Below are 20,788 nucleotides of genomic sequence, written 5' to 3'. Positions count from 1 at the left end.
AAGCCATGGAGAGATAATAAAAGCATTAAACTAAAACATGAAGTTCAAGTAAACCATATTTGTAAAAGGACAAACTTCCAAACTTACGTCATTTATTTCATCTTAATAGTTTAGCAGTATTATAGTATTCTAATATATTCTTTTAGTGTCTTCATTTTCCTTGCTGTTTCTTAGCTAAGAAACAGCTATGTTGCTGTGTTGGTGATAAAGGTGTAATATCCACATCCTACTAGATAAAAAAAAAAAAAAAAAAAAAAAAAAGAAGGGGGTAGGTGACATCCTTAGGGGCAGAACTATGTCTCAGTATTTCTAACACCTATCTCTTGGTTAGTCAGAAGTTTTGGCTCAGTGACACCCTCTCTTTGTCCCCATTTAGTGGAAGTAAGCATAACTGTTGGGAAAATATGTTTTAAGACTAATGTTTGGCAGGAGTTTAGCATTTACAAATCAAGTTTCTCATAAAATAATGTGTTACATTGAATTTGCACAGCCATGCTTTCATTGTTTTATGGATAGGAGAATCTGAGATAGAGGGAAGTTAAATAACCTACCTAAAGTTAATTACTACAGCTAGGAAATGTCAGAGCAGCAGATAACACAGTTTAGCTGGCTCTAAATCTGGTATCTTTATAAACTTGTTTGTTGTGTGTTTTTCATAGGAAAAGATGTAGGATGAAAGTACGCATAGGTGGAAGACCTAGACCTCAGTCCTCCTTGACTTTCTGAATATTTCAAATTCCAGAGACCTTGCATTTCTCCGAATTCCTCTTAATTTCACTCAACATCACATTACTATTTTAAAGATTTTCTTATTATTACAAGTAATAATTTTTGTTCTTATAGAAAAATGAGAAGATCCAAATAAGCAAAAGAAAAAAATACTTTTCATATAAGCATCCAGCACAAAGTGCTACACAGAAGCCTTTAATAAACATCGATTGATTGAATGCCAGGAATTAGCTCACTGACCTCTGAGTAAATTGCTTAAGTTGTCATATTCCATCTTTAAAAAAGGGTGGCTGGCAGAGCTCTTGAGCTACTTATTTCCTTGTATTATAGATTTATGTGACATCAGTGATCTTTCAGGGACCTGGTGAAAGGTGTTAAATAAATCATACGTTTATTGTTATCTCCAAGGAAGAAATTATTTGAAATTGGCTGTCTTTAAATGTCTTACTGCTTTTTGTTGCAAGTAGAAAAGAAAATGACTTATTTGCAATGTTTCATATGTGTTTATTTAGAGGGTAGTATGTGTGAGAGCAAATGCATGTATTTATAAATAAAGCATCATTTTAAAATATTAAAATTTTCTTCCTGTGGTGTCAAGTACTATTGTTTAGTTTATTACTCCCTCCCTACCCTCCTTTCTACCTTTGGTTTAGGGTAGAAGCTAAACAATAGTACTTGACATCCCAGGAAGAAACTAGAGTCAGATGGATTTGAAATTTATCTACCAGCATTTCTTGATGAAAACAGAAAAATAAGGAAAAGGAATTGATAAAGTAGGAAAAGCTTATTCAGTTTCTTGGTAGTCTTTCTGGTTGATTGTATTTACTCCATGGGCATGGCATTGACATAGGTATACTAATTCACATGATTTACTTAGTTCATTAGCTGATATCAGCATCATTGTCCAAAAATGTTGCTATTTGGGAGGGAAAATTAAATTAGATAGTGGGTTTTCAACATAGGAAATGACAACACAGGGAGAGCAATTTTTTTTTAATAAAACACGAATGGACCTGTTGTCCGATGAGAAGTTTAAATAAACCAGGCTTCTTAAAATGGGATTATAATGCCTCGTAAATATTTCCTACTAACATGTTAACATTTTTTTCTATTCTTTATTCTATTCTATACTTTCCACATTTTCCTAGAACCAAGTTTGTATTTCCATTTTTGAAGGTAGTATGTGTACACAGTGAGAAATATATGTTCATCTTTTAGTTAAATACCCTGTTAGAATAGATTGAAACTGGTGACTGGACATTCAAGTCAACAAAAAATAGTACTCAGGAAACAAGTTGCTGTTTTTTTCCCTCATAAAATTTCTTTTCTTTTTATATAAATAAATTAGGCTATAATAGAATTCTACACAAAAATAACTGGAAGGCTTTTACCAAAATTCATACTTCTGTTAATATTTGACATTTTATAGTTCTAGAATTTATTTTTAAAGTACAACATGACAGCAGGATTTTAATCTGTGTTGTACCTAAGGTCCAGTCAATTTAAAATAGGAGTGGTTCCCTGTAAAGATTATTTGGGACTTAGCTCACCTTCATTCAATTTTATAATTTATCTTTTAAAACAGACTCAGTGAAAGTTATTATGGTCACTTTTTAAGAAGAGAGTTTTTGTTTCCCCCCACCCCGCCCCCCATTACACCGAATTAGCAAACACTAGCTAGTTCTTCAAGTTAGGATCTTAATTATTCTCTTCTTTGACCTTTATCTGTAACATTTGGTTTGAGTTGTGTTCTTCTCTTTGACTTTAAGATTCAACTACTGGCAGGAGCCTTACTTAATCTTTCTATTGAGCTGTTTCATCTCCTTGAATAGGACATAAACCTATTCATCAACCTATCTTTCATATGGGCACGCTGTTCTGGAATACTATTAAGATTGACTGCATTGTGGCAGGGTACATTCTATTTAAAAAGCAATGTAATATGCTTCAATGTGATTAAGAACAAGGGTGTTACAAGTGCAATATATAGAAAAATCATAACATTCAAGAGCTTTTTATATAATGTGCTATGCCTAATGTGCAAACAGTTGATTTAATTTTCTATTTTACCATTTTAAAGGCATGATGTTTCTCATAAGTGCTGCCAGGTATGTTCTATTGTTTCTTTTCTTAATACTGGAGTTCATATGCTGCTCTAACTAAATTATACCAAGTTCCTGAGGAATCAAATTGCTGGTTTGATTTATACATGTAAGACAGGGTTTTACTCGGCACATTTAAGGTGACTCCCAAGTAAGAATGGAAACAAGAAAATGAAAATCTAATTTATTTTTATTGCATGGGGGCAATTATTTAGTATTCCTTTATATTTAGTATTTCCTGTTATATTTAGTATTCCTTTATTTAATGATCTAATAAAAATATAGTTGTTCTCTATTTAAGAAAAATGCTTTTACCAAATATATTTAAAACAATTCAAGTGTGATTTTAAATCTCTTCATTTTTGTTGTTTGTTTGCTTGTTTTGTCTCAATTTCCTGATTGTGTTAACAGCAGATGTGGTGTTTAGCTGATAAATGCTTTATGCTTAAACAAAGATAATGAAAATATATATTTTCTTCCAAGTTAGAGTAGAAGTAACGTATATGACTAGTCCTTAGAATGTTAGAATTTTAGATGTAGAAACAGCCTCTGAAATGGAAGCTGGCTTCTTATGTGACAGAGGAGGGCTAGAGTAAGTGGTTAAAGGACAAATAGCTAGTTTGTGATAGAAATGGAGCCAGAACCAGGTCCCCTGATTCCCTGTGAATTTTTCTTTTACTGCACCACAGGACTGAAACTCAGATTACATTTCCATTTTCTACTCATTTGTTTTATTGCAATATTTCAATGTTCCCGCTTTAGTACATAACCTCAGAAGCCTTACTTAAAGCTTTTTCACAATATGTGCTCACTTGGGCTTCACGAGTTTCTAGGCGGGCTGATTAGTGTGGCCTCTCTGCTAACAGTACCTTTAGTGGTGGATTGAGCTAAAAAAACGCCAAGTGAGGAACATTTTCTTTTTTCACATATCCCTGTCAAGGAGCTATGACAGCAAAAATAAAAACAAATTTAGGAATATTTAATTATACTGATGGCAAATATATGTATTTCACTCTGTTTGGGGTGAGAAGTCCAAAAAATTCTCCAATATTTATGGTTTGCATTTGACTACTATTAGATAACTGGGTGATTTCTAGTTTTCAGAAAGTGTTTTAAAACTTAAGGGACTATCTCATGGTTTCCAGCATGGATAATCTCTTAAAGTTTATAGGAGATATATGAAGTAGGCAATAGCATTAGCTTCACTTTGTAAATGAGGGAACCGAACATAATATGTCCAGGATGGGATCTGAACCTAAGGACCTTTCTCAAAGGCTCTGGCTCTCGACCACTAAACTCTTCTGCCTTCACATTATACATACCTGCCCCTTCCACAAAATGCTGCCTGTTGCTAAATTAAAGTTTTCAATGAGCCCTTGATTTAAGTGAGGAAAACACCTACCAATTATTACTGTAAGCTTTAGCAGCATACATGAGAATTCCTACTTTTGTATTTGAGGTACAGTCATAATTTCTTACAGCATCTTAACCTTCAGCCTTGTTTTTCCTCTTCTTTCTTTGTATTTAGTCTTCATTTTCTGTGTTCTCTGTTCTCTTTGTTTATATGGGGCAATAGGCAATATGCTTTGTTTGGTTATCTTTGCTTCTATTCTCAAAATAGCGAGTTTTTATTACTCCTAAATAAGATTAAATCTGCTCATCGACTTTGAATTTTTTTTTTTTTTTGAGATGGAGTGCCACTCTGTTGCCAGGCTGGAGTGCAATGGCATGATCTCGGCTCACTGCAGCCTCTGCCTCCCGAGTTCAAGCGATTCTCCTGCCTCAGCCTCCTGATTGGCTGGGACTACAGGCGTGTGCCACCATACCCAGTTAATTTTTGTATTTTTAGTAGAGACGGGATTTCACCATGTTGTCCAGGATGGTCTTGGTTTCTGGACCTTGTGATCCACCCACCTCAGCCTCCCAAAGTGCTGGGATTACAGGCATGAGCCACTGTGCCTGGCCTGGACTTTTAAAATCTTAAGCGGGGCATGGCGGTGCGGCCTGTAGTCCCAGCTAGTTGGGAGGCTGAGGTGAGAGGATCACTTGAGGCCAGGAGTTTGAGTCCAACCTAGACAACATAGTGAGACCTTGTCTCAGTTGAAAAAAAACTTCTTACAATATCCGGTTCTCTCTCTCTCTCTCTTTTTTTTTAACCTTCCTCTTATTTTCTCAGTGTCTTTAGATTGAAAAGAACTGTTAAGAAATACCTAATTCAGTTGCCATCCTATAGAATGTTTCATATATACTCTAGCTTGTATTATAATCTATTTCTACCAAGCTTTCTGGAATCTTACTGCTCATTAAAATTTTATTTTCTTCTTCCTTTTGACCGTCATACCTGCTTCCTTTAAAACAAACTAACATTAAGCCCCAATAACTGACTCTGTCTCTGCTTCTCTCTGGTTTGTTCCCTAAGCATTTCAGTGTGTGAGCACCCTCCTATAACATTGACTACTGGTAGTTTTTATGTTTGTTTTGATTTCTCTTTCATTTATATTTGTGCTGTCATATTTGTCCCCCTACTTAGTAATTCCTGCAATTCAGAGACCATGAGAGATACTATGCAATTAGTACCACATTTGATAATCAGAAGGCATTTTGTAAAAGTTGACCTGCAGAATTGAATAAAAGCTGTTCTTTATCCTATTATCTATTTAGCCCAAAGACATGCCAGAGTTACAAACCTGAGAGATCTGTGTTTCTCACTTCTATAGTTAGGGTGGGGAGAAAACAGTAAACTGATACTATGTTTGATAGGAGCAAGCAAAAAAAACCCCATACTCTGTAAAAGTAGGTTTACATAATTGATATAGCTAAAACTTCATAATGTACATGCTTTCGAACAGTGGTTTCAGATTTTGTTTTAGCCATGGCTGACTTTTTTTCACATAATGTTAAGGGGACGCTAACACTGTGCAGGTTGAGTCTCCCTAACCCGAAAATCCAAAATCCAAAATGGCTGCAAAATCTGAAACTTGAATGACAACATGACACTCAAAGGAAATAATCACTGGAGCATTTTGGATTGGGCTTTTTGGATTTGAAATCTGAACCTTAAGTATAGGCAAATATTCCAAAATCCTAAAAAATCTAAAATCCAAAATTAACCTCTGATCCCAAGCATTTTGGATAAGAAATACTCAGCCTATATCTTAAACTAGGATGGGTCCTTCCACTGTTCAGTTTTTCATTGTTTGGAGCAAATACCCTTTTGTAGAATCACCTAAACACCTTGCAAGGATGTAGGGTTTCCTGGAACACAGTTTGGAAATCCTTGGTTGAGAAAAGTGGAGAAACTGGATTTTCTCTGGTTTCTTGAAGAAGATTGAAAGATTGTCAGCCTAAACAGAAACTATACTCCTATATGCACTCTGTATAAACTGTCGTCATCATATTAACATTACCCTCATTCAGTCTTTGTTTTTAATGTCTAATGGAGTTTAAATCATTTAGGATATTTAGGATAGGCTACCACTATGCCGAATGCCATGCAGGGGGGAAAAAAGTAGAGCTCACAAGATGCTGAAAAGAAATCTTGTTCTTAATCCTTTCTCTGAAGTTAGAACAATTTTGGATCCTCTCCTGGAAAAGGAAATAAAGCAAAAATTAATTAAGAGAAATTGAGCCATCACGTTTTGGTGTTTCTGTCAAGTTAGGTTCTGATGGTCTCCTAGGCTATTTTTCAAAACTCGGAAATGGGTTTTATTTTTGATTTATTATATTTGATTATTTTATAACACATTGTCATTTCTATCACCCTGCTGCAATTGATAACTGTTGTGTGTAACACAATTTTGTTGTCCTCTGCATTTGGAGAAAAGAGATCAGAATAAAAAATGAAATTTCATGTTACGTAAGAGAATATGGGTATAGCGTATTTAAAAGTAACTTTCATATAGTGCATTTATTAAAAGAAAAAACCCATCTATTTCAGTTGAAAATTATCCTTTTAAGGTGAATATGTTTGAGAAAATTATAACTATTGTGTATTAATAATTTGAACATTATCTCTTTTTGTACTTTTCCCCTTTCTCTCCTGAACCATGTAATTTTTTTCCCTGCAACACTATTTCCCTCCCTTGTGTAGATAGCTTTTCACCTGTTATCTTTCCTTTTCTCAAATTGCACTTAAAATCCGCTGCTTTTTTATGCTTTGGTATTCCTTAGTCCAGATTCTTTATTGTGTTTAGGAACTCTGAAATTTCAAGGGACAGATTGAAAAAGAAAAATTAGGTTATATAAATTCCCAAGAATTATATCTACTTATAAAATCTTTATAATGTAGAGTCATTATAAGCTCTTGGGGGTTTATAGCATTAGGAGAATTTAAGGTATGAGAAACGAGATTATCGTGAAATTATAAGAGCCAAACCTGTGTGGGTTATTACATGGTGAATTCATGGAAGAGAAGCCCAAGTAGGAAATGTTTAGGAAGAAATGGCTGTCACCTCAGCTATAGAGGAAGAAATCAGGTAAGGGGCTAAGTAGTGCTGGAGGTGAATGTAAGGACAGGCTTTAGATTGTTTGCACATCTTCCTCTGTAACCAATATAAATGTCATTTTTTCCTGCCAGGCCAACACATGCCCTCCCCGCTTTTTTTCTTTCAGGTCTCAACTTAAATGCCACTTCCTTAAAGAGGGACTGTGATTCTAAAATAAAAAAGAGCTCCTATTCTTTTAGTCTGTTTTATTATCATAGCACTTGTATTATTCTATACTGTTATTTTTATGTAGCACTTGTCACTCAGTACTTTCTCAGTATTTTATGTATGCATGTTGTCTTTCTCTCCACTTCCTCCCTTTATCTCCCAACAGTGGATATAAGTTTATTAAGTGCAGGGGGCTTGTCAATTATGTTTATTGCTCTATCCACAGTCCCTAGAATAGAACTTACTTAGCAGGAACTGGTCTCTGGTTAGACTGAGAACAGGACTCTTGTCTTATCTTTGTAAACTTAAGATTTTGTCGTGCTTATTGAATTTAATTAATTTGGCTATTATTGAGAAGAAATGAGTTAATATTAATGAAAAGTATAATTTTATAAATTAACACATTAAAATTCTTTTTTTTTTTCTAAATAAAAAACTATACCAGTTTTAGCAATGGCTGGGCCACGTGTAGTACATGGAAGCCTGGGTAAAATTTAGATGCCAGAGGGCTGTCCCAATGTTTGTTTTTTCTGCTATCTACAGAAATCAAAAGGCGATTGTTTTAGGAAGTGATACTCTTCAATGGCTTTTTATGTATTTTATTTTTAAAAAGCCACCGAGAAGGACTGTGTTTCAGATGAACAACTTCTATGATGTAGTAGTACACACTGAAATGAAGATGTTCCCAACAAATATTAGGAACAGTTCTTAGTTACTTTCCTAGAAGATCATTTTCTGTGTAGCTAGTGTTGCTTTTCCAGATGGACTTTCTGAGATATGAGTATTTTGCCCAAGGTTTAACTTTAAGAAAATGATAATAATTCTTGGAATACAAGTCTCAAGATTTTTCCATTTCTATAATTTTCCGTAAAAGGTTAGGTCTGTTTCTAGGTTGAACCTTCTCTGAAAATACAGTTTTTCTATTTTGCATCATATTAGCCTGGACATCTGTTTCCACTAGGCTAATCATTTGAAACAATTCTGTATACTGAGTTATACTGAAGGAACTTGGGGCAAGTTGCTAGGAGAAGCACTATCAATTTTAGTGAAAGATGTAAGCCTGAGGAATTATATTTAGTATTTCCTAACAATTAATAATATTATCTAGCTTTGGGCAACTTCTGAATTTTGCTGGCTTATTTGTTATACATTCCTTGAAGAAATGATTGTGAAGGCAGTCCTGTTTTAACATAGCTATTATATTCCCTCAAGATGAAATGTATTGGCTTAACCTCAGCTACATGGACTTTGCTAACTCTAATGACTAAACTCCTTAGAAAGCTAAAAATATTGTGCATATATTAAAGAAAATTTCTTCTCCCCCTCACCCCCTTGAAAGAGAAGCTAGGGATATTCTGAATATATAAGTAAAGATTCCAAGTTACTAACAAATGAAGTAATTTTTATGTATCATCATTAAGATTTTTGCAATATAGCCAATTTGGAGTCTCGAATTCTTATTCCAAATCTAGGGGTTCTCTGTAACATTTCAGATTTAATAATCCCTCCTTTATGAGTACAATCCATTTTTCCTTTCCTGGACTTTTGACATGAATTTCTGAGTGTGTATAGCATGATGTTTTCTATACAAATATAAACTTTATTTGTATCGTGTGTTGTTTTGTTGTTTTCAATGTTTCTGCTTATACTGACTGTCTCATTATATTGAATTTTACTCTCCTGATGCCTTTGCTCACACTTTCTGATTGCTGTCCAGGCTTTGTATACTTTCTCCTGTATACTTGCTCCATCCCTTCCTTTAAAACTCATGCTAAAGTTATGTTTGACAAATTTAACTCAATTTCATAAATGATCATCTGGGATAAGGAATGAGAGGAGGTATGAGAAACAGCATTAGCTTTTGGAAAGCTCAGAATTAAGTAGGGATGAGGATGGGACTTGATGGTAGCAGATATATTAGGATTAGCTAATATGATGCAATGAGAAAAAGGTAGAAGAGAGAAATGACCATTTTTGTTTTGAATATTGGCAGAAGGCTCTCCAGAAATAGTGCTATCGAGTCAGGCCTTGAGTGGTGAGCCCAGAGGAGGTGGACAGGTGGTTTGCATCTTCTCCGCTAGCTAACTGTATCTAGTTTGTGTTTTTAAAACTTTATGAAAGTTAATTAGACAGTTAGAGTGGGTGGCTACAGTTCTTTATTGTATAAGAAGCAGTTAGGTTTTTAGAATTGCATTTGAATTTTTTAAAAGATCCACAAGGTGATACCAGCTCAACATACAGCTCAATATATTTGTTGATGTTATCTTTAATTCTTGTTCAAGGAAATGGAGGAAATAAACACAAAAGAGGGAAAACTTTTTAAAATTTTTTCTTCAGGAATAATCTGTTTTGAAGTGGGCTGAATAAAAGCAATGATGAACCTTGTTGTGTGTGCATGTGTGTGCTTATAAAAATAAAAACGAAACCCAACTGTTGATTTTTGTTTTCAAAATGTCTTGACTGAAAAGCCTTAAGCCATGTTTAGTGGTAGGTACGGTAAGATACCCTCTGATGCTCAGACTTTCAGACGCTGGCTCTAGACTTCCAGATACTAGTGCAGAACAGTTTGGGTGCAGAGAGATGGGCTGAACAGGACCCTGTTTGCCCCATTCCTGGGGGCTCTGATGTGGTAGAACTGAAGCAGGAAGTGAGGGAGTCCAAAATGCTAAAGCTGGAAGGGACATTTGACACAAAGCAATAGTAATAACCAGTCTATATATAGTTTGATGTGTTTCCTTCCTGAAGGGCTCTCTGCACAGTAAATAAAGCCAATAATTATCAATGGGCAACTGGGCCATGTTCTTAACAAAAGTATTCAGATGGCCATAAATCATAGCATCAAAACAAATAGACTAAAGGGATGCTCTGGAGAGGAATCTACCAGCTGTTTTCCTGAGGTTTTGGGGAAAAACTGTTGCCTAATAATATTTCTAAAGTTTAAATGAGGGTCTTATGGAGTTGGCAGAGTTTTTTCTTTTGGTACTAAAAAAATGGCTCCTATTAATTACATTTATTTATTGAATATATATAAGTAATTTATTATATAAGCACAAACATTTTTTCAGTTACAGAGCATTTATTTCTCTGTACCAAGCATAGCTCTTTGTCAAATTTTTTACTTCTAAATGAGAATATTAAAATTTTCAGTAAGGACTTTTAATAAGTAAGGATTTGACTTACTGCTAACTTATTTCTAACTTTGACTTATGGAAAATTTGCCATATCATTTTCTTTTCCCCCTTTCCATGTGTTTTTCTTCCTTGTGTACATGTTTTCCAACTAAAAATTAAATAAGTTATTGGTTAATGTATGGTTAGCATCATACTACATATTATATATTTGAATCTATATTGTGTCTGTTATTTTGAAAAGCCATTTCAGGGAAAAATGCAATTAAACCCAATTAAACTTCTTTTTAAACAAACAAAAACTTTGGTCTGTTTCTCTCAGGCATGAATTTTCGTTATAGTATCCTAATAGACCTTACATGGTACATGGGATTAATTGGACAAAGAGAGTTTTGAAAACCTCTCCCAATTAGAGTCTTGGAGCACATGGGTAGTAATGTGTGGACAGAGAGGAGAAGGGGAGCCATTATTTATGGCTCTTGAATATTAGTTTCAAAATGGCCTTAGCGATCTTCTGGTCCAGTTGATTAATTCAGTTGCTTAAAATGTGGTACTCTCAGAACTAGGACCAGTTCCACAGTACTCAAGAAAAATTTCCTCTGTGGCAACAATTTTCTATCACCTGTACCAATTTTTTAAAAGTTTTAAAAGTTTATGTTGATTGTAGGGGTTCTGGAGAAGAGTTTGATTGGTTACTGTCAACTCACCACTTCTATTGGAAAAACAACTGCTTTGGCAGTGGTAAATCAGCGAAGGGTAGCATGAGTCTTTGAAAAGTTAAATTTAACAGACATTTGTTAAGTACATATTATTTGGCTCAACAGTAGTGTCAGGCATTACAGAGATGAATAATGATTTTGGTTGCTGACTTCGAGGGGGTCTGTCTAGTGGAGGAGTCTGAGAGGGAAATGACTTACCTACTGACCTGTTCATTGCAACAAGATCATGGAAGAGAGCCAAGGGAGATGTTCTGAAAGAGCTAACATCTGGGCTGGATTTTTACAGATGAAAAAAGTGTTTAATAATTTTGCCTGAATTAATATGTGAGAACGCATATGCATATAATAGAACATGAGAATTTAAAAAATAAATGTTAATTATCCCATATTATTGTCACCTAAAGATTTTAATGGCTTTTTAAAGGTGAATATTCCTTCAGTAGCTTCTGAAACTTGCATAGAGCTTAAGGATGATCTGATTCTTGAACAATCAAGAGGAAGAGTTAATTTAAGGGTTTAGAATGCTTAGCTATCATAAACTTAATGCAGTGAGAGAAGAGACTCTCAACGAAGAAGTGTGCAAGTGACAGAAGGTGATCCCTCCCAAACATGGTTCTACTAGTTTTAAAAAGAATTGCTTTATATCTGATGTACTATCCCTAGTGGCTAAAATGTTTCTAAGTTTTAACTTTTGTTTCTTGTTTTGAACTAAGAAACTCATCATTCTGATCATAAAATACCCAAATTAATAACTTCCCCTAATTTGACTTTCTTCAGATTAGAACTGTAAGTTTTTATTTACATGGCTACTGATTTTCTAGCCTGTTTATTGTGTGTAAAAAGTTCCTATTGTTTGCTTCTAATTAAGAACTCAGTGCTTTACAGACATTGTTCATTATTGTTGATGAAATTATTACATTTAAAAATAATTATATGAATTGGTAAACAGTTTCTTATAAAATCACACTTCTATGGAATATTAGTGCATAGCAGGCCATTTTCTTTAAAGGGTGGGGAAAAAAATCCAAAGACATTCAACGATAAGATGTGCGCACTAACGGCTGTTTCCGATAATAGGAGCAATTTGCATTCAGAATAGAGAAAATGAATTATACAAAAGGGTATATAGAGGAACAGCTATAACTTCTCTGGCATGTGCAGCAGCCCACAAAATAAACTTCCTTCCAATGACATTGGCATGATTAATCCCAAGCAACCTGGACACTGAAATTGCTGTTCTGAAAAGGGGCTTTGCAGCCTGGAAATGTCATGAGTGTAACACTAGCCTTCTTGCTAAAGTGGGGTGGGGGCTGCTCAGTGCATTTAGTGAGACTCTCTCCTTTCTCCCCCAACCCCCAATGTTCACAGTATTTGAATATTCATGATGGGTTGACAGGTGGTCACTGAATGCAAGACTGAAGCCATTCTGGATCCTTTCACTTTTTCATTTTTCTATTAGAGAAACTTACAAGGTCATGTGAGATGCCTCGTTCTTGATTTACTTCTTCTGATATCAGTTTGGGACAATTTTCCTAAGGTGGGCTTCAGTTTACCTTTTTGTAACCATATTTTTGCTTGTGGAATGTCTAACCAATTTCCAGGTACATTATCAACATCATGTCTGTAATAAAAATGCCTCGCGCTTCTGTTTCCTTACATACAGTCTCCTGGCATGTCGACAGCCATGCCTTCAGTTTTTTAGATGGTGTTTCCTCTTCTTTAAAGGGAGAAAAAACGTAGGCTGTCTAGAGAATATTCAATCCAGGGCTGTGGACCTGAGTCTTCTCACCCAAATCTAGGGCTCTCTGCTTGCTGCATCCTGTTTATTTTCATCCAAAAGGCTACATAGCAATTGGGTGTTTTAGGGTTAGATTTCCTGCCCGGCTTGAGTCACTTACTGAGAACTTATGTGCACCAGGTCCTGTGCTGCATCTTATACACACATCATTGTGCTTATCCATTCAGGATGCTTTAACAAAGTACCATCCACTGGATGGCTTATAAACAACACAAGTGGACTTCTCACAGTTCTGGAGACTGAAAGTCCCAGATCAGAGTGCCACAATGGTAGGATTCTGGTGGGGGCCCTCCTCAGAGTTGCAGACTGCTGTCTTCTCACCATCTCCTCACATAGAGGAAGGGGCAAGAGAGCTCTCTTGGGTGCTAATCCTATTCATGAGGTTTCCACCTTCATGACCTAATCACCTTCAAAATTCCTACCTCCTGATAGGATTTCCATTTATGAGATTTAGAGGAATACAAACATTCAGTCGGTAACAGTCACCCTGTTTAGTCTTCACATTGTCTAGAAGAGGAACCCAGAGATTTGAGGTGAAATAATTTTGCAGAGGTAGCTCACATAGTCTGAGGAGGATCATGGATTGGCACCCAAGTATGCTGGGCTGCTGTCACCTGAGCCCTTGACACTCTGTCTTCTTGAGGTGAATGTGCTTTCTGTCCTTGAGAAGTGAAAGGAAATTAGCAGAAAGAGCTTTCAAAATATGGTCATAAGGAACTCTGTTCAGTGTCAAGGCACTGATTCAGGCTGTTAACTTTTCGGGAGGATAAAAGGAAAAGAGATAGTAATACTTTGTGGTCTAGAAAGATCTTGTGAATAAATTAGAATTTGAATTTGCAGAGGATACTGAGTAGCTTCAAGCTGTGGTAGAAGGGACAGAAAGAGGACTAGGCACTGGTGGGAAATGCTGGGCGCATTTGGGGGAAATGCATTGGAATGAAGCAGAGGGGTTTTGGTAGGTGACAAAGGGACAGGTAAGCTGGGGCTGCTGAAGAGGACTCAGGGCATCAGTGTGTGTGGCCTTGGTATTTGGCATGTACGTGTTTACTTCATGATACCACCAAAATGTAGTCTTAACTAGAATGGTTTCAGTTGGCTTGTGATTGATTTTCATTTAATTGAAAGTTTAGTGGAATGAAATCCTATTTAGCTTCTTAGGGTCTCTCATTCCCCAAGAGCTTGCCTAATAGTCTTGCTTCCTTTTAACTCCATGAGAAATAAAAGCCTTATTGTTTCTTTTGTATTCTTTGATGTGATTAGATCTTAAGTGTTTACATGTATGTTGGTATTTCAGTAAACATTCCTTTTGGGTGGGTGAAGGAGGGAGGTTATGTGTCATAGAGAAATGCTGGTTTGGGGATTTTCTAAGGAAAGCAGATGGCATAGAAGTCAGAACATCTCTAGGCCAGGCACGGTGGCTCATGCCTGTAATCCTAACAGTTTGGGAGGCCGAGGCAGACAGATCACCTGAGGTTGGGAGTTCGAGACCAGCCTGACCAATATGGAGAAACCGCATCTCTACTAAAAATACAGAATTAGCTTGTGTGGTGGTGCATGCCTGTAATCCCAGCTACTTGGGAGGCTGAGACAGGAGAATCGTTTGAACCGGGCAGGGGCAGGTTGCGGTGAGCCGAGGTTGCACCATTGCGCTCCAGCCTGGGCAACAAGAGTGAAACTCTGTCTCACAAAATAAATAAATAAATAAATAAAAATAAAAAAGAAGTCAGGACATCTCAGACAAGTCAGGAGTTAAGGTGGAGAGTGATTTGCATCAAAGACTAGACATAGATAATACTCTTGTTAGGAAGCTTACAGTTCTTTTCAAACTTTGGGTTATAGGGAGCAATCATCAGTTTCCCTAAAGCTTTAGGGTAGGGTAATAACAAGTGAAGTTCACTCATTAATAATCATGGTTGACTGTGATGAGCTATTCTCCACCAAGATTTGAATAAATGAATTACATATCTGCTTTACATAAGAGAAATTATTGTTACAGTTTCTGGAGAAGAAATAAAGGATAGATCAGAGACTCAACTGGGGGTTTGTTTTGGCAAGGGGCTATGAAAATTGGGTGTGATCTAGACGGTAGAATGGGATTTTTTTTTTTTTTAAAAAAAGAAGAATGTCTTTTTGTCTATTCTCATCTTACCTATTTTCTTTCTTAATGTTGCAGTGTGCAAAGATCCACCTTACAAAGTAGAAGAATCTGGGTATGCTGGTTTCATTTTGCCAATTGAGGTTTATTTTAAAAACAAGGTATGTAATCTTTACCCATTAATCTTTCAGTAGAAGATCCACCATTAGCCAAATGATGTTTAAAATAATTTTGACTCATAAGCACTTCTGTCACTAGATGATATTAAAATAAAAGTTAAATTTGTCTTCTAGGAATTTTGGCTATCATTACCCTTAATTATCAAGGAAGTGGCTAGAAGAAGATAATTTTAATTAAATGAAGTCAGATTATATGAAATTCATTAAGTGTTCCTTTAAAGAGAGGAGTGATTACCATATGGAAAAGATAAATATGTTTGTAAAATAGAAAAGAAGAATTATAGTTTTTCAGTAAAATGCTTCTTTTCTCATTTTCATATCTGTAGAATTTTTTTGAGGCTTGCAAAGAATAATCTCATTTTATCTTTAGCTGATACCCACACCATACATGTATATAGTTATTTCAACTTCAGATATATGGATTTTACTGAATTTAAAAGTTTTCAGGCCAGGTGCAGTAGCTCACACCTGTAATCCCAGCACTTTGGGAGGCCGAGGCAGGCAGATCACTTGAGGTCAGGAGTTCGAGACCAGCCTGGCCAACATGGTGAAACCTCGTCTCTACTAAAAATACAAAAATTAGCTGGGTGTGGTGGTGGACACCTGTAATTCCAGCTACACAGGGGGCTGAGGCAAGAGAATCACTTGAAGCTGGGAGGCGGAGATGGCAGTGAGCCGAGATCACACCACTGCACCCAGCCTGGGTGACAGAGTGAGGCTCCATCTCAAAAAAAAAAAAAAGTTTTCAGCACTACATATGTGGCATAACACACAGATTGTATAATGCCAGACAAATTGCTCAACCTCTGTGGAGCTTACTTTCCTTATTTATGAAATGAGGAGATAAGAGTACTTACCTCAAAAGGTGGTTAGTAGGATTAGATAAAATAAACTTCTGCAAAGTATTTAGAATAGTACCTTATAGATAAGCACTTAAAATGCTAATTATTATATTCCTTATTTTTCCTCCAGAGATATCATTTCTAAAACCTGTTGAAAAGTCAGGTAATTGGCTTTTTTTTTCTCTTAAGGAACTGAGCAAATAGAATATCATGTTATCCAAACCAGTGCTCAGTAAAATATGGTCCTTGGGATAGCATTAGCATTACCCTAAGAACGGGTTAGAAATGAGATTCTCAAATTCAACCCTATCAAATTTGATAGATTCAGATCTATCAAATCAGAATCTCTGGAGGTAGGGCCTAGGAATCTGCATATTTACTAGTCCTTCTGATGCTTAGTAAGAGAACCACTGATAAGCCACTCTTTAATGTGCAGTCCCTTCCACTGGAACAGTGTCACACTGGCTTTTTTAACTTATAGCAGTCTCAGTGCTCAGTTCAGCAGTTAGAAAGTGTTAAAACCAGATTCATGATCTAGGTCTTTCTCTCCATTGGCTATACTCCTAACTTCTGTGCTGTCTAGCAATAACTCTTTGCTAGAATAATAATTATCTTTCTTAGTGGTGATACCACTGAATCGTTCACATATTTGTCATCAAATCAAATTGTTGAGATGTATTTATATCTGCTCATGTGATATGCCTTCATATTGAAGTGCTCATTTTTCTCATTTCAAGTTCTGTTTCCCTTAAGAAAATGGTTTTTGGCTTTCTTTTATTTCTTCTTTTTTTCCTTCACCATCAATTTCTCCAATACTTGTTACTTGTTATTGTATATTATAGTCATCCTAGTAGATGTGAAGTACACCTCATTTTGGTTTTATATGCATTTCTTTGATGACTTACAAGTTCGAACATCTTTTCATATGCTCATTATTCATTTGTATTTTTTTTTTGGAGAAGTGACTATTCATATCCTTTGCTCATTTTTCAGTGTAATTTTAATTTAAGTGGTATGTTTATGGGAAGAAATTTAGAGCCTGTCTCTATCTCCCATCTTTCCCACTACCCTTTTAATATCTTAGAAGTTTAAGTGATGAAGATCATATGGTGCTTTTCTTCCCTCTTGTCACATCCTCATATCCAGTGTTGTATTTCATCTAGAGATTGGGCTACATTATAGGAACAATCTAGCCCTTCAAGCCAGCAGAGTTCTTATCTCAAAGAAATTAAAGAATAGGCAATTATGATCTGTTATGAGAAGACAATAATGGTTATGATTATGCCACTGCCTTCCCACCAGCAAAGTTAGTTTGACATTGCATTGACCTCAGTTTGGAAATAATGATGCAGTGAAGTATCTTCTCTCTTTTCTTGTTTTTAACGTTTCTGGTCATTTGTACAAGCTCTGAGTTAAGCAGAGGAATCTATTTTATGAATTGCTCAGTTTCCTGCTTTACAAAAATAACTGGAATTTCCCCATATGCCAGATTTAAGAAGAGAACAAGTAAAGGATGAAGAGGCAGCAAGTATCACTCCCTACCACGCGCGCACGCGCACACACACGCGCGCATGTGCGCACACGCACACACATATTCAGTCTTCTTGAAATTCATGGAACAGAGTAAAAGCAAGATATAATGAAGGCACATTGGGTAGTCATTATGACTGTAAGACATATATTCACTTTGTGGGGGATTTTATTTTCTTAAAATATAAGGGAAGAAAGCAGCATATGAGATGAAAAACAGCTCTTCCTTTGTGGCCATTGTAAAATAGACACAGGTGGAACATTGTAGATGTTCTCTTTAGTATATAGATTAGCTTATTTCTATTTTCTAGTTTTAGACTTTCTTTAAAATTTCATACTTTATAATGATTTCTGTTTTCACATGTACACAATAATACATATATATTTCAGTGTTTGTAATATGGAAAAGTAGGATACACCTAATTGGCCCTATGTAGAGATGAGGATCAGTAAATGGTAATTAAGTAATCCTTAGAATTCTGTACAGTATTTAGTGTGGCAACATGAGTAAGTCTCAAAAAATTATGACTTAAAAGTTGCAGAAATATATGTACATGGTTATATCATTTGTGTATTTTTTAAAGAAATTACTAAAATGAATAATGGTGTTCTGGAGAGGTATGTATTTAGTATAAGAGCATATGCTGGAATGACAACACAGGAACTTAAGGGCATTAGTTACCGGAGGAGAGGAATGGAGAAGTTTACACATATGAAGTTCTTTTGTTTTGTTTTGTTTTGTTTTGATGGGGTTTCACTCTGTCACCCAGACTGGAGTGCAGTGGTGCAATCTCAGCTCACTGCAACCTCCGCTTCCTGAGATCAAATGATCCTTCTACCTCAGCTTCCCAAGTAGCTGGGACCACAGGCATGCACCACTACCCCCAGCAAATTTTTGTATTGTTTGTAGAGACAGAGTTTTACCATGTTGCCCAGGCTGGTTTCGAGCTCCTGACCTCAAGTGATCTGCCCACCTCTGCCTCCCAAAGTGCTAGGATTACAGGCGTGAGCCACCCCGACTGGCCAAATTTTATTTCTTTGAAGAAAAAGATAAAGCAAATCTCTGGAAGTGTTATCTGTTTAATCTCAGTAGAGGGCACATGGATATAGCATTTTAAGTACTTTTCTATATGTTACTAATTTCTTAGTTAAGAAAGGAATTACTGCTTTGCCACTGTGTTGTTTTCTTAGGATGTCTTAGAAACTAAATGTTTGCTATAGTCTGATCTAGATCTCTGAGCTAGATATATTTGTTTCTTTATTTTTTCTAATTTTAACTTGTAAGAGCACCTAATGTGAGATCTAACTTCTTAAATTTTAAGTGTATTAAGTGTACAATACCTTATTGTTGACTATAGTTACAATGTACAGCAGATCTCTAGAGCTTATTCATCTTACTTAATTGAAACTTAATGCCTGTTGATTGACAATTCATTTTCCCCTCTCCCCAGCCCATGGTAACCACCATTTCAGTCTTTGATTTTATGAATTTAAAATCTTACATAATATCTGTTTTAGATATCTCATATAAATGGACTCAGACAGTACTCGTCTTTCTGCGTCTGGCTTATTCCCCAAGGTCCAGCTGGATGTATTTTTTATTTTTCGTATTACTGAAATGATCCATTGGTAAAAATTTAATAGGTCTAGGCTCTTGCTTCAGAGTGTTCATTTATTTATTTTGTATATTTATTATTTTATTTATCCCTGGAGTTTATTCAACTCTGTCTTGAAAATAAACATCCATTGTAGTAATGATGTATTAGTCCCTTCTTACATTGTTATGAACACCTGAGACTGGGTAATTTATAAAGGAAATAGGTTTAATTGATTCACAGTTCTGCATGGCTGGGAAGGCCTCAAGAAACTTACAATTCTAGCATAAGGGGAAGCAAACATGTCCTTCTTTACAAGGCAGCAAGAGAGAAAAATGCAGAGCAAAGTGGGGAAAAGCCTCTTATAAAACCATCAGATCTTGTGAGAACTCACTCACTATCATAAGAACAGCATGAGAGAACACCCCCATAATCTAATTGCCTCCCAAGACACATGGGGATTATGGGAACCACAATTCAAGATGAGATTTGGGTGGGGGCACAGCCAAACCATATTAAATGGTTCATGAAAAAGTGTTGTTCAGAGTTTTCATAGGAATGAGGGAAAGCAGAAAAAAAATAATTCCAGGTAATGGTGGAAGAGTCTTAATTCTACATATTAAAGATACCCTGTCCTTGGTCACATTCCCATCCTTGTGTTTTTCCTGCTTCTGTAATGAGCTCGTCTTCAATTCTGCTCATTTATTTGAGCTGTCAGGGTCAAGGGGGTAGTAGAGTGTCAGTACGTCTCTTGAGTTTGTATATGTTAATTCTGTCTTATTTTGTATTTGTGTCCAACAAAACAAGCCTATTTGTGAGAATTGTGTGTTTCAGAAACTCTAAACCAACAGGGACACTGAAACATAATCGATTTATGTTTGAAAGGATCCCATGCTTCTCTCTTTCAATATGATCTCATAAAAGAGAGAGTAAATGTCAAGGACTGAAGTTTCTGCAGAATGAGAGAGGGTAACTTGATATTGCCAAAAACAGATTTCCACCTCTAGGAAATGTATTATTTTTATACAGAGAGTAAGCACATGCTTTCTTATTTGAACTTTGAAGAAGAATGTTTTCTGAGGAGTATAGACTGACATAATATCGATGTCTGCCTTCTAAGAGAAGATATTCAGTTGGCCAGAGCACAAGTTTATGAGTACTTTTTTCTTACTTAAAAAAAAAAATCTTAAAAAAATCATACTCAGGATTCGGAGAGTCATTTTCTGTGGTGCTTACCGTTGGTTTTATTGAAAAGTGATGTTTTTGTTCTGTTTTAGACTGTTGTAGACTATAAAGTGATGTTGATATTACCTCATTCTTTTTATGCTGGTAATTAATGTATTCTTCAATATGTTTTTCTCTTTCAGAAAGTGTACAGGCGTATGTATTTTCTTAGTAAAAGTATATGGAATAGAACTT

General features: G+C 35.7%; 1 protein-coding gene across 2 annotated transcripts in view; it reads left to right on the top strand.

Annotated features, from left to right (window-relative positions):
* The window catches only part of LOC105465880 (MLLT3 super elongation complex subunit), a 285,870-nt gene that overhangs the window by 157,371 nt on the left and 107,711 nt on the right, over window positions 1-20,788 (top strand). For both annotated transcript variants that reach the window (XM_011714534.3, XM_011714535.3), the window contains exon 3: window positions 15,302-15,384. In XM_011714534.3, coding sequence (XP_011712836.2) covers window positions 15,302-15,384 — 83 coding nt within the window. The remainder of the gene's footprint in view (window positions 1-15,301; window positions 15,385-20,788) is intronic.

This window comes from Macaca nemestrina, chromosome 14 (genome assembly GCF_043159975.1).
Source record: "Macaca nemestrina isolate mMacNem1 chromosome 14, mMacNem.hap1, whole genome shotgun sequence".
NCBI lineage: Eukaryota > Metazoa > Chordata > Mammalia > Primates > Cercopithecidae > Macaca > Macaca nemestrina.
The sequence above is the reverse complement of the archived record's forward strand: the minus strand, read 5'-3'. Positions and strand labels throughout refer to the sequence as shown.